The following is a 14,742-nucleotide window of genomic DNA, read 5'->3' as shown; positions in this document are numbered from 1 at the left end:
ATAAATTAACTGTATCATCTGACCGGTAATGGCATTGCATAGCAATGAGAGCGCTGCAGACAGTGAACCTAAACAAGTCCTCGTATCACTGCGATCTTTCTTTACACGGCAGGCGAAACGCTCTATGCGCCTCTTATCTAGGGGAAACACAGGAAAAGCAAACAGATTGCTTCCGGACTCGTGATGAATTACAGACCCCAAAAAGATTTGAATAGGAATGAAATATGACCCGAATGTGGTTACTAATGTTGCCCAATTGCTCCGAAGCAGAAAAAAGCTGAAACACAAAGCAAACGACATCACCCCCTCCCTACATCCGCAGCATATCATTAAGATAATGTAGGTTGAGTGATGTACTACAAGTGATATGTATTAAATGATAAAATTGCAGTTCTCCCTCAGGAGGTTACTTGCATATGAAAATTGAGATGCTTTCTTTGTTCTTTTGAATTCGAACCCTCAATTCTTCGGAGTGTCTTTTTACACAACAAAGACATCCATATCAGCAACAAAATCAATATCTCTCTGAATGTGCAACATTCTCTCCAGTTACGTCCTAAAGAAACCGAGGGTCTCTAATGGGAAACGCATTAATGTAGACCGCCTGGCTCAGCGCTGGAGGGGTGCAGGTGTGAGAAATACAGCAGAGACCCTTTAAAATCATAACATTTCCGTCCAGACTTACTTGCTTTTCTTTTCACGAAGTGAGAGGATATAAAAACATCTCCTCGAATTAGGGACTCAAAAATAACGTGACTTTTGAAGCAGCGGTAATTACCTAGCAATACAGTTGAGCTTAAGAGCGTGGACTATTTGGCTGAATAGACCAAAGGCGATGAAGGACTTAGCCGCCACGCTCTGTGACACGTCCTAATGAATCTCTATTGCACTCATAAAGCAGCTGGGCCTGTAGATGTGACATTTTAAGTAATTTAAAAATCCATCCAGGAAGGCAAAATTAGGGGCTTTAATACGATGCAGGTAGGATTGACATTATATGCATGAATAATATCAAGCACAGTGAAGTATTTTAGCACACGTAAAGCTGACCTAAAAAAGAAAAACTCTAGCACAGACTTCATGAAAAACAGAAAGAAATCTCTAAAATATGAATAAATGGTATGCAGATTGCGCATGATTTTCTTGCATATAAAAACCAAAACTACTTTACTGAAGAAATTAAGAACAATCTCAACTATTTTTGTTTATTATATAGATATTATATAAGCTGAAAAACTAAACTCTTGCACAGACCTCTTTATGAAAAATCATATTTTGCATATTTTTGAATAGCATACATGCAGATTATGCTTTTTTTTTTGCACATGATAATTATAAGTACTTACTGTGCAAATTAAAAACAATTTCAAACTATTAAAAAATATATTGTTTACTATTTACATCTTTAAAATGATATACAAGCCATTATTTACAGTGGGATCCAAAATTATGGGGTTCATAATGGAATTCAAACCAGGAAAATAAAGTTTTAGGATTTTGATGAATGTCAAACATTTTGTTGTAAATCTAATGAGAAATACATAAGATTCCGCATTGGTCACTTAATCACATTTGTGTCACTGACCATAATTCATAATAAAAAAAAATGTACTAGACAAATGCAAAACAGAAGCATTTTCCTTGGTGGTCTTGGACTGTTTATCTTTGGTCCTGCCAATAAAATAGCACAAAGATTAAGGAGGATCAATACGAGAAACAATCAGCACTGTTTGACAGGGCTTGGGATTTGATTCAGTCGACTTTCTCCCTCCCAACAGATGACAGGTAGCACACAATCCACAGGAAACATGATAACCCCATGGTTAACCTGTCAACCAGGTTGCCCAATTATCACTGCAGGACACTATGTTAATGGATCCCCTTTATATCCACACCCACCCACCCACACACACACACACACACACACACACACACACACACACACACACACACACACACAGAAAGAGAGCTTAACTGATTATGACTGTCATTAATCTCTGCCTGAGCAGAAGGCATCAATTTATTAGAGGATTTGTCAGTCAGATGCAATGACATTGAGAATGGAGGATTTATTTTTGTGTGCTCCCCTGATTCCAAATTGGCACAAAGGTGGTAGGGAAGTGTTTCGAAAGAGAGAACAAAAGAGAGAGGAAGACAAAGACAGGAGGCAGAGAGTGCTGAGAGCAGGAGCTGCCGAAAGATGATACACAGTCGTCATCGATCACACAGGCAGCAAACAGCTCCGAATATGTGTAATCTGCGGGGGCTTGAGAGGGTTTGAATTTCCCCCTACTGTGGTGAGTTTTTATGCCCATCTATGTGTTTGTGGGAGAAGGCAGATGCCAGTGCAATGTGACACCAGTACAGACAGAGCTCATAATCACTGGGATAAAATGTGTGTGGTCCCTCAGTCCGAGGTTTATTAAAAACTATTATGAAGACGAAAAAGTCTGCAGAAAATAGGGAAAAAAACTATAAATATGCACTACAATTTAAATAAATTGAAGAGAATATAACTTTTTATTAACTTTCTAAAGTAAATTAAGCAAGTAAATAAACTCTGCTATATTAGTAATGTAAGGGATAAAGAATAAAACCAATAGCCTGAAACTAAATTAAAAATATATGAGTGAGTGAGTGAGTGAGTGAGTGAGTGAGTGAGTGAGTGAGTGAGTGAGTGAGTGAGTGAGTGAGTGAGTGAGAATATAAATCTGATTTGGGGACCAGAGCCGATAGACTTTCTAAGGCCGTGAACTGTGGGAACTACACATTCAAATACACATTCAAAATATTTTCTGGATTTTAACCATCAGCAACCATATTCTGATGTCTGTTGAACATTAACCTGGATGGGAAGTTATGCCTCAACTCTAGAAGACCTCAGGATTGAGGTTTTCATCATTTGTGAACACCCCATAACTCAACAACCGCTCTGCAGAATCCTTTGATCCACACTTATGCTGGTACGACTTCTATGAGGGAACGTAAGGGGGTTCTCGTTTCCCAAAAGTTACCTAATAGTGGCAGTGATGGGAGCAGTCAGAGTCTGGAGTCCAAGCGCACAGTACAATTCTGCTAAATGACGCACAGTAGCAAACTAAGAGAGAACCTAAAGAAGCAAAATTTGTGCTCCATCCACTCATGTCTAAACAAAACATTACAAATGTCCTTTTCTGCTAAAAGACTAATTTCTCTGATGTTTCTGGTAACAAAAGGCCACATCCCATGGCAGTATATCGACACCAACGCTAGTCAAGCTCAATAAAGGTGACATCCTCTTAGTTGCAACACTGGCTACCTTCTTTCAAGAAACTCAACCCTTAACTCTGCCAGTATGATTCCCCTCAGGGAGGCCGGTGTCATGGCCAGCATATGAGGAGTTTCACCCTGATTGTCGATTCAGACAGTGTTCAAACGAGCCGAGTTTGCTGACAGCTCCTCAGAGTTGGCCACAGAAGGATAGCCAGTGCAAATCTGCAAGTAATCAAAGCACCAACCCCCAACACACAGCATAACATCTACACAAACTCCCATAGAGTTTGCAACTTTGCATAAATCAATATTGTGGATTTGAATGTATAACTTACATGTGTTCAACACTGGTGGAATAATGTGGCATATAAGGGCTCGAGGGGAGAATTCAGAGTGCTTTACAATGCAACCACTTCCACTGGCAAGAAAATCAAACCTTTCAGTCACTCACTCTGAATCTCATTCACTCTGCCTCCGGCTCACTATAACCACTCAAAATGATTTTAAAATATATTTTGGTTCTTTTGATAAAGCCCATGCATCTGCCTCTCCTACATAAAATATATCATCTCTGTGATGTACTTGTCTGGGTTGTGTGGATAAACTACTGTCTTCAGCCTCCAAACATCTCAAATTACCCTCTTTAAATCAGCAATCCTTCACTTCCTCTCTTATGTTGTGTCCCACTGCAAACGGAGCAGAATGACAGCAGTTCGGTTAAAAGAGTCAAAGAAGTGCTAATTATTCAGGTGGCAATGTGGGTATTTAGGATTGTAATGGGTTTAATGAGAAACACATTGAACCGAAAAAAAGAATGAAGACACTAACAGTCTGTGACAAAAGTCACAAAGCAGTCTAATATATATATATATATATATATATATATATATATATATATACATATATATATATATATATATATACATACACACACACACACACATATACACACATATATATATATATTAGTGCTGTCAAACGATTAAAATATTTAATCGCGATTAATCGCATTAATGCCATAGTTAACTCGCGATTAATCGCACATTTTTATCTATTCTAAATGTCCCTTGATTTCTATTTGTCTCATTATTTTTTCTAATTTTAATGCTCTTATCAACATGGAAAAGTGGATCAGCAGTAAGTTTGTTCTTAGCTGTGGTATCCATGTGCTTCTGTCTGAAGTCATCCATTGTAGAGCTTAGATCGGGCCCAAAAAATCAAGCCCGACCCGAGCCCGTGCGCATTGTGTCCGAGCCCGGCCCGACACATAAACTGTAATTATGAGCCCGAGCCCGATTTAAACCCGTCCATTTTTTTAATACGTGGGTCGTTATAACTGACGTTCTCAACTACTTTCTATGTTACTTTCTCCCGCCCGCAACATTTTTGTCCCGCTCCCGCCCGCAAATAGACTCTTTTTTTGTAGGCTACCTCCAAATACTTTCACCTACGTGTCGCCACCATACACATCAGCATAAATGCTCCTGATAAATTATTTGTTATTAAAGCATTAACACACAAACCACTGTTATAACATAAAAGCAAGCAGGCTACTGAGTGCATGGTTTGGCATTACTGAATGCGCGCAAAGTGTGCTCCCTTAATAATTCCTAAAAAGCTGACATCAGTTCATCGCAATCTCACACATCTGTTATTATCAATGAAGCTGACTGCACAATGTATCTTTCATAATATATACACTTTGTTTGTTATAATTTGAGGATTTGCCAGTATACAGAATTCAGCACTGAACAAAAAGTCAGTTTTGAGCAGTGAGGGGAGTCTATTTTAAATGCTTCTGATTGGCCATTGCGTTCAAGAAATCAACACATATGTCTGTGATTGGCTACATCCCTCAACGCTGCAAACATGTTATAAAAAGAAACTCTGGCCTGTAAATTGTTTCTATTTAGTTTTAGTTGTTCTTGTTGCTTTTCTGCAACATATGAATAAAAATGTATTAGTTTTTATGTTTTATTCATAGATATTTCTAGTTTGCGGGAGTCCCGCGAATCTTTTTATTCTCCCGTATCTGCACACAGAGTGAGTGCATTACCGCTCGAGCCCGCCCTCGCACACGGCCATCAAATCTAGTCCCGCGCCGCACTCTGTTGCGTTGAGAGTGCACGTCTCTAGATCGGCGTCTCGCGCTCGCGCCATCCACTCAAAACGTAACGTTAGCCTACTACTCTTTGGCCGGCGCGCAAGCCCAAACAAGTACGTGCGGCGTGCCTGTTGTTTTGTTTCCGGTCTAGCTATCCGGTGTGATGTTGTAGTTGTTCTAACGTTACTAGTTGTTGCAACAGCATTTGATAAAAATACAAAGTTTGCTTGGCCAAAAAGAGCGTTAATTTGCGATAAAAAAATTGACGCCGTTAAAATGTGTTTGCGTTAACGCCGTTAATAACGCGTTTAACGCACAGCACTAATATATATACATACACACACACACACACACACATATACACACATATATATATATATATAAACTATAATTTCTACCAAGTTCTAAGTAGTAAACTTATAAAGTGCGTTGCGCACGATTATAATAATTCCATAAGCATGTTTTTTTGATGAATGAGATATGGATTGGAGAAATACATACTGTAAATTCATTATTTTGTCTTGAATTCTTTCCCAGACCACCAATGGGCACATACCTACTTTTAAATTGATTAAAAAAAGACAATTTCAGGACATTTCAGTCTGACATTTTAAAAGGCATGAGAGCATGTCTAGAACATATGATTTGATAAAATAAATGGTCTGTTGCCAACTAATATCAAGGCCTGTAATAGCAAGGACTGACATCTTAAATAAAGACAAGCTAGCTCACTTACATATTGTTATATTTTTGTGGATGGCAATTGTGTGAATTTTACTTCATGATTTATGTCAAATCTAGGCCTATACGGGTAACAAAACAGCTATCAATCATTGCAAGACATGTGAGCGTGCACAAAAACCTCATTCATGCAATCAAAATGCAGCTTAAAAATGTTACACAAGCACTTTTTTGATTTGTAAATTAATGGTTATTTAATCATTAATAATCTGTACATCTGGCAAGACCACACAGACGGCCATGTGTCAAAACTCAGAGTGTTAGCTCTATTTGACACAATCTATCAATCACAACACTTGCACACTGGCGCATAATGAAACACTCCAACTAAAAGCCTTAAAGTGCTATACGGTGTCTCATTGATAAAAAAATACACACCCATCAAACTGAAAGCAACAATGAAGGTACTATGAAATGTTTAACATTCTCTGCTTATTTACAGGAGATATCAGTCACTTCAGAAAAAGTAGCATTCATCTCCCTATGAAGCTTCTCAGAAATACACACCATTGAACTGTTTAAGCATGCGTTCGTCACACAGCTGGAAGCGAGAGGGATGTTTTCTTTGTAAATCTCCCTTGAGGGTGCATTTCTAGGGTCACATATTTAAGGACTGTTACAGATGCCCAAAAGAAGAATGAAGTGGCCAGCACTATGACTGGGTTGAATTAAAAACCTTATTTCTTATGCAAGTCTGTCGCTCGACTAAATGTCCTTTTACATTTTCATACAGTTCCAAAAGTCAATTGCAACCACAGTTACTGTAATAATAAAAAGCAGCAGCTGCCCTACAAGTAGAATATGCCACTAAAATCCCATACTGATCAAAAACTAACTTAAATATTTAGGGAAACGTGTCGTCAGCCATGGATATGGACACGGCTGAACCTGAGCTAATCAGTGAACGACATCCTCTGGAAATCTCTTCACTGATACAGTATAACTAGCACTCAAAACAAACAGCAAGATGTTATCTCTGCAAGGCAAGCCACGTGAAACTCATCCAGAGGGCAAAAACCATGTAAGCGAGGTCTTATTACTCATGGTCAGAGTCATGGAAAATGCTTTAGAAAAGAACAATTGGCACAAGATCACATAGCGACTCTCAAACATCACTCTCAAGACATGTAAAAATAAATTTCCCCCAGTAGGATAACACTGGCTGACGTCCTCCGCCTTCAGTCAAGTTGCACATTTCATACCAAGAATGCTTGACTCGGTTTTTTTTTATTGCTATTACCGTTGGCGCATGGAGTGCGGACAAGCCTCCGTACCATTCCAAGGAAAAACACTTGACGTGATTAAGAAAACAGAGATGGAGCGCGGTACCCAAGAGCTCTGGAAGCCCAAGACTGCAACCGCACTTCAACAGCTGGTGTATGACCACAGTCAGAGACAGAAAACAGTCCCAGGAGTTGAGTCTGGAATCACAGAAAACCAATCACCAGATTCTTTGATTATGCCTTGTGCACACAAACACATAAATCAAAGCAACTTAAACCCCAGGGACCGTGTGAAGGACGCAGGACGGTTGACCTTTATGCGCGAAGGTCGATTTGATGAATGACTCCGCAGGGTCAGAGTACTGATTGGGTATCTGTGGTCACTCAAGAGGGATAGAGAAGGATGCATGCACGTGTGCCTCTCTTGGGTTTAAATTAACACTGGGTCTCATCTGAAAAATAAAGGTCACAGGCTGGGATTTAACATTTACAAACACACATCGCCTCTACAAACAACTGGTTCGAACTAAAATTCGAGCTTAGGTCACTGAGTAGATCAGCACATGCTGAATATGTAGATGAATATCTGCCCAGGTGGGAATCAATGCATTGCATTTGATTGGCATTTTGGAGGTCAATTTGGGGTTTTGGGATTTGGAGGTCAATATGTTGACAATAGCAATATTTGGGAATTTATTTATGCACAAAATTGGAATGTTGCATAAAACATTTGCGAATACAGCATCATTCCCATCCCGTGTGGTCAAGAGAACAAAATCGTTACTTCCTGGAAATTGGCACAAAATTATCCGTAACAAAAATGGAAGTTGCTGCAATTGGGGAAACCACTGTGGCTCTTTTTGTAAATTATATCATAAAACACTTGTGCCCCAGAGTGCAGATAAAACACAATAAACACCGTCACGTTATCTTGCATTCTGGAGGCGGATGCCTGGTGTTTGAAAGAGTTCTGGGAGGTACTTATACTATGTATTAATTTTGATGAGGACTTTGGCTCAGGCATTTCAGAATGACCAAACGAACATTTGAGATGCTGTGCAATGAAATTGCCGTGCAATAAAAGTGTGCCGGTTAGTCCAATTATCCAATCACATCCCCTGTGGAGGCAAAGTCAAAGAGTTTTTCCTTGCATATTGAGGGATTGATTTATTATTTATAAATGTGAATTGTAGTTGTAGTTCATGCGCATATCTTCTTATCAGATAAAAACATTCGCCTCAAAGGAGTGCGCATACATTTTTATGTAGCCAACATTTTTTGAATTTATGTGTTTCCATCCAGCTTTTTTTATGTGATATCCCAAGATTCACATAAACATAGGTGGATGGAAACAGCTAATGATGAGATATTAAAAACAAACAAAAGAAAGCATAGCATGAACATTGATGTAGTCCCCAACCCCATATAGGTTCTTTGGAATGATCTGTAAACCCAAATAAAATTCCACCTGGGAGTGTATCAATTAATCTTAACAGAATCAGAAGCAGCTGGACATGTTTACACAAATTGTCACTTCCCTGTTGCTTTAACTACTAGCCTATACTAAACCCATCATTTCATGGGTCATTTCGCTGAGGTAAATCCACAGAAAGACGTCCAGGGTTTTGTCTGATAAAGCATGCTTTAAAGGTCTTCTGCTAAACGAACTGATATGTCTGTTTGATTAAGACACAAAATCTGCAGTGTTTGCAGCACTCTGGGGAAATTTGTTACATTTTAGCTGTACGTACATGTTTGTACAGCAGGCTACCTTAAAAAATTTGTTTCATGTTGATTAAAATGAATAAACAAACCCTAACCTGAAAAAATATTTACTGGAGTAAAAAGTGACAGCCCCGGTTTCCACTATAACAGAGGCGCGCGACGCACAGCCAACTTCTAACGCTAACGACAACAAAAGAATGATAATATTTCACAATAATTCCTAAATATATGTTACGTGCATATATTTTGAGTGGAACTATTTTGTAAATAGGCATTTAGTAAGAGAGACGTTACATTTAGCAAGCTGTTTTCATGAAGTTAAATGTGCTGTTTTGACAAGCTTCTTTGTATTTACACAATAAACAGCGCGTGAAACCTAATCATACAGTAAGGTGTCTTTATCTGTGCGATGACATGTATGAGTAAAAGCACGTTTATTTAACCATTCAAGTCTCGTTGCTGTCATTATTGTGACTAACTGTTAGGATGTGATGGAGGACTGTACCTGTCATCATAGCAGAAATCAGCGCTCAGTGTGTTCAAATAAAGGAGCAGAGCCACAGCACTGCACACCAGCTCCACTATCATCTCTACGACACACAGGAGAAAAGAAAGTCCAGGAATGAATGACACTGATCAGTCCCTGTCTCTGTTTGTTGTTGTCCTCATTGTTTTGCTCCTGCTGCGAGATGGGAAGAGTTTCAAAAACAACCATCGCTCGTCTAACCCATTTTCAGACCAAGGCTTTGGATTCAGCTCTCAAATTTTGTTCGTAGCCTACTGTGTGATTTCGCTAACAAACGGAGAGGAATCGGTTGCTCCTCATCCAAGCCGTAGTGAAACATCCCGTTGCAGTTACACCCTCCTATCAAACACAACACGCGTTTGATATTTGGAAATACTGCGCATGCGCAGAAATCAAGCATCAGCATCAGTGCACTGAGAGCCCGAACATAATAAACTGCAACTGCTTTGGTTTGCAGCATTTACATCTGTTAAGAACAACTTAAAAATGAATAAATAAATAAATAAATATTTATATTACACCAAATTCATATCACATTTTGTGCGCCGTTCTATCATTCAAATTTGAGAGCCAGAAATTATAATAAACTACAAGTTCCAATCTTTTAGATGCCACAGACCCCTAAATATTATTATCCTTATGTGATATCGAAAAATCTAAAATTAGTTTCTATTAAGTAACATCATAATATATTTTCCTAGTCACGTAACGTAGCCTACAGTTAAATACATTTTAATTGTTTAATTTGAAATATATTTTTATATTCTTTTGTATCGATTAATAACAAAAAATTGTTCATTCATTTATTTATTTACTTAATTATATTTATTTATTTACTTATTTTTTTATTACATTTTTTCTCTAGACTTTTCCACGGATCCCCATGGATCACCTATTACTCTCCCCTGGTTTTGAAAACAGTTTGTAAACCCCTGTACTAAACCATAAAGATATTTTTATCTAATAATAATTTTCTTTGCAGGAAGTGTAGAAGATGAATGAGATATTTTTGCGCCCTGTGGCGAGTTATGCTTTTAGCATGTGAATCTTTCTGAAAATCCCCACTGAGGAGCAGCTGGGTCAAAAGCTGCTCAGAGCATGTGTGAATCTGCAGGAGTCAAACACAGCAACAAGAGCGAGAGGAGATCATTTGTATCCCAGTGTAGTCACTCCACTCCTTATCCACCCCGCTGACCTCAAGCTGTTGACCCTTGACCATCAACCCCACTGGGAGGACAACTGCTCCTTTCAGGGATCAACCGACCTTATCAGTTCTGCATTCTGCTGCGGATACAAACCGTCAGATGGAATAGATGTTAAACTCAAAAGTGCACGATTAAAAAAGCAATGGGGGAATAGCTAGTTTATACTCTTATAAGTGTGTTCTAGAGTAAACAAGACCATGTCAAATGCAAATAATATAGTTAAATAAAGCATAAAAATAAAATGCATGCAACAGCTTGCATGCGAAGATATTCATAACTTTTGTTTCTCATTGGTATACTTTTCCATCACAGCTGATAAAAATCAAACAGGAAACAGTCATGATGGGCAGTGCCACAGTCTGAACCACTCCTGCTCTGAAATAGCACCTGCTTGATTTAGACCAGCACAAAAACACACAGAGATTACCTGTATTAAAATAATAAATATAACTTAACTTGCCTTGGCAGTCATACTCCTATGTTTATTTTGTTCTTCATCCTCAAAAGATACTTTCGATAAAAAGTAACGCATTATACTTTTAAAAGTTACTTTCCCCAACACTGGCCATGCATATGTTTATATATTTAAAATTTGTCATGTTGACCTATTTGTAAAAGGCAGCTTGCCTAATGAGAGTTTTTGTTATAGTTTCCATTCAGCACAACTCTAGGCTGTGAGGATATTATAGGAAAATGTTTCCAGGGCAAAACATTTGAATCTGAAACCTTTCACATCGCTGTCCAATTTGTGATAGGAAACACATTACAGGAACCTGTTTACATTTTCATCCACAACTGAAAAAAATATACAGTACATCACTGATTTCTACAATCATCAAATTTGGATTGAGGCCCATGATGCAGAGGATACACTGAGAGAACTTTATTCATGTACGACCTTCGGCCAGACATGAATTTGTTCCTTAAAATCCTGTTAACACTTCAGACAGTGAGGCAAAAAAGAAGCTGATTATTTTCAGATGGAGCTCATCATGCGTCATTGTATATGAGATTGGCATATGTTTGCGTGTGAGGGAGAAATAGAGACGAGATTGAAAGAGAGAGAAATAATAACAGAATATTTTCCATCTGTTCATCCTGTTTAGTCCCTTTGAATCACTGATGAAAAGATAAATCGCACCTCTCTTTCCTTCCAATTCCCCTCACTCTTACTCTCCCCTCTCCTTCGTTTCCCATACAGTTCCCATATTAAAGCACCGATGCCTGATAAGGAGTATTGTGTGGTTCCTCCGCTTACCGGAAGCTTCACTGGCTCCCCATTGACTTTTCCCATCATTTCCCCCCTCATCCCGTTCTCACACAGACCTACCAGAGCATTGATGTCCACACAGCTAAAACATTGCAGAAAACGGGTGCATCCTGGGAGGAAAGAATTCCATTAATGTCTAAAATTTGAGTGTTCGCACACATTCTTGTGTTTAAAGTCCCCATGAAATGAAAATGGACAATTCTTGTTTTGTTTATGGAATATTGCAGTATTTATTATAAATGATTTATCCATGCATATAGTTTTTTTTTTAATGAATGTGCCTTAATTTAATAACTTTATTCAAAATAAATCGCTTTCAGCGACATCTCTTCTCTTCTCATATGACGTGTTTTGAAAATCCGTTTCATGCCGACTTCAAAAACACAAGATGCAGCGCACCAGAATTCAATTCACATTTGGAACAGCGTAAGAGGCCGTTCACACCTATGGTTTTGTAACCCCGAAAGCAATCGATCTAAAATGTTTACACAGAAAAACAAATTAAAAGCAGCACAGATTAACACAAAAACGGATTCTTTCAGAACCTTAAAGGTTAAGAAATGTTAGCTTCTTCTTGAAGTCCATCCAGCTTTGGTAAATGTGTTATTTAGGCTATATCCTGAAGTCACGAAGTCAGTGAAACGCAACATGGTTGTTCACCACAAGTCTTCAGGGGACAGCAGCTGTTTTGTGAAGTGAAAAAAGATTTGCCACATAAGCAAACAAATCAGATGATTGTTTCTGCTTTAAGTGATGGAAAACAAATTGTGTTTTTGATGATCTACTAAAAAGGAAACTTGTTTTGTTCAGAGTGAAGCTGGACATTACTGGTGACGATAGAGAAGTATTTCCTCAACCTCCCTTGCATGCAAAGAAAAAAAAAAGAAGCAAAATTTCAGGAAATAAGGGAGTGAGTAAGCTGGTTTCCCATCGCTTTGCTATTTCTGTCTCAAAGAGATGTTTTGGAGTGCATCATGTCATTATCCTGAAGCTTTTCCTTTCTCTAATTTAGACGCAGAACAGGATATGGCACAATACATCCGCTAAAAAGATAAATTCATGATAGAAACATATGCGACTGGTCAACAGACTAATTCTGGCAAAGTATTAGACTGGCCACAACAAACTCTATGAAGTTCAGGCTCAAGTGCTGCAGTGTCAATGTGTAGCCATGCTTATCTCCACACAAACACACTAATGGCGTCTATTTTTTCAGAAATAATGGCAGAGAAGTTGCATTGTTCTGGTCAAGTGGTGCCATGATGAATGGATGTGGAGCTGTTAGAGAAGGAAAAGTCATTAGAAGCAGGAATTGCATGCTTAGGCTTAGCAATGTGGCCTACTTTCTCTGACAGAAACTTTCCTCAAATATTTACACTGCTGTTTTCAATAAACAATGACTTATAATTAAAAAAAAATGTTTTAACGGAGTCTGTAAAAGCTCATTTACACATTAAATAAGTCACATTGATTTGTTAATGTTTCAGCAGGAGTTTTCAGTAACCACTTTTGCAACTTGGAAGTGCATAAGTGCATACAAACCATATTGCTCAAAAAGTATGACAGACAGACCATAATTATCAAGACCCTAACAGGGTCTCCTTGCAGGTTATTTCCTTTTAAGATAGAAGCAAACACATAAATAGTAACACAAAATATAGTAGTTTGAGCAAGTAAAACAAATGCAATTTGTGCCCTTAAGTGCTGCTAGTTCTCAAAGGGTCTTAATCAAGCAAAACACACTGAAGAATCAATCAAGTTAAGACAACAGCAACCTTGAGGTGTTTCATTTATGAATACTAACTAAAACATGCAAGACATGAGAATAATGGTCAGTGGGCAACGGCTAAAAATAATGAAGAGCTCAATGTCTGATTAATATTAATGGTGTGTTAAATAAGTGGAAGCACAAGACGTCCCAAGTGTGACTGATGTCCTCGTATGGCTATAGGCTGATTTATAAACCAGTCAGACTAATGAACACTAAAAGCAACGTTCTACATCCCATTGATCATTATATCTTTCTGCTTAAAGCTGCAGCCAATCCGGAGACTAATACAGCCAGGTTTTTGGAGCAGCTGGAATGAATTCAAAACTGCTTTTAATTTACTGTGAACCAACCCTATTTTAACATCATTTATATTTTAGATCATTTTTGTAAAATATAATTACATAGTTTTTCTCGATTGCTAAATCACTATAACTGATTTGGTTGGCCCAATTTCCCAAACTATTCATACAAATCATTTCTCGAAACAAGGACACGTCTCAAAAATATCGGTTTTCACAGACGCTCCAATTTCTGCAAAACTCTACACAAAAACACCCTAATTTTACACAGGTTTAACCATGCTCTTATTCAGAAAACGCAAGTACACAATATAATTAACTCTAGTTATCAGAATGCGAACTCAAATAGCATACATTTATCCATGTGTAAACATTAAGTAGCACAACTGAATACACACCAATCAGAATCTCAGGATAATATAAATAGGGCCATGGGTGATTGTGTGCTTTGGAAAGTGAATCCTAGTGGTGGGATACAAAGGAAGAGAAAGAGGAGGGGAAAAGAAAAAAATGTTCCTGATGAAATACAAATAAAGTCCATTGGCCTACAGGGTCATCAGTATAATGTTTTGTGTTGCATATAGAGTTCATATTCAATTATTTTGTATTTGAACTTGTATTTCTAG

The 14,742-nt window shown here is 38.1% G+C and overlaps 2 protein-coding genes across 5 annotated transcripts in view; both read right to left on the bottom strand.

Annotated features, from left to right (window-relative positions):
* Positions 1-9,941, bottom strand: part of tmtc2a (transmembrane O-mannosyltransferase targeting cadherins 2a) — a 30,907-nt gene extending 20,966 nt beyond the window's left edge. For 3 of the 4 annotated variants that reach the window (XR_013205331.1, XR_013205332.1, XM_077234682.1), the window contains exon 1: positions 9,551-9,941. Coding sequence is in view for 2 of the 4 variants with exons in the window: in XM_077234682.1 (XP_077090797.1) it covers positions 9,551-9,633 (83 nt within the window). In the remaining 2 variants the exon portion in view is untranslated. The remainder of the gene's footprint in view (positions 1-9,550) is intronic. The other variant, XM_077234683.1, reaches the window with a different exon arrangement.
* The window catches only part of LOC143742040 (scavenger receptor cysteine-rich type 1 protein M130-like), a 75,164-nt gene that overhangs the window by 44,156 nt on the left and 16,266 nt on the right, over positions 1-14,742 (bottom strand). The gene's annotated exons all lie outside the window — the stretch shown is intronic.

Source organism: Siphateles boraxobius, unplaced genomic scaffold (genome assembly GCF_051911475.1).
Source record: "Siphateles boraxobius isolate OS27281-9 unplaced genomic scaffold, OSU_SipBor_1 19, whole genome shotgun sequence".
Classification (NCBI taxonomy): domain Eukaryota; kingdom Metazoa; phylum Chordata; class Actinopteri; order Cypriniformes; family Leuciscidae; genus Siphateles; species Siphateles boraxobius.
This window is presented reverse-complemented; position numbering and strand designations above follow the sequence as displayed.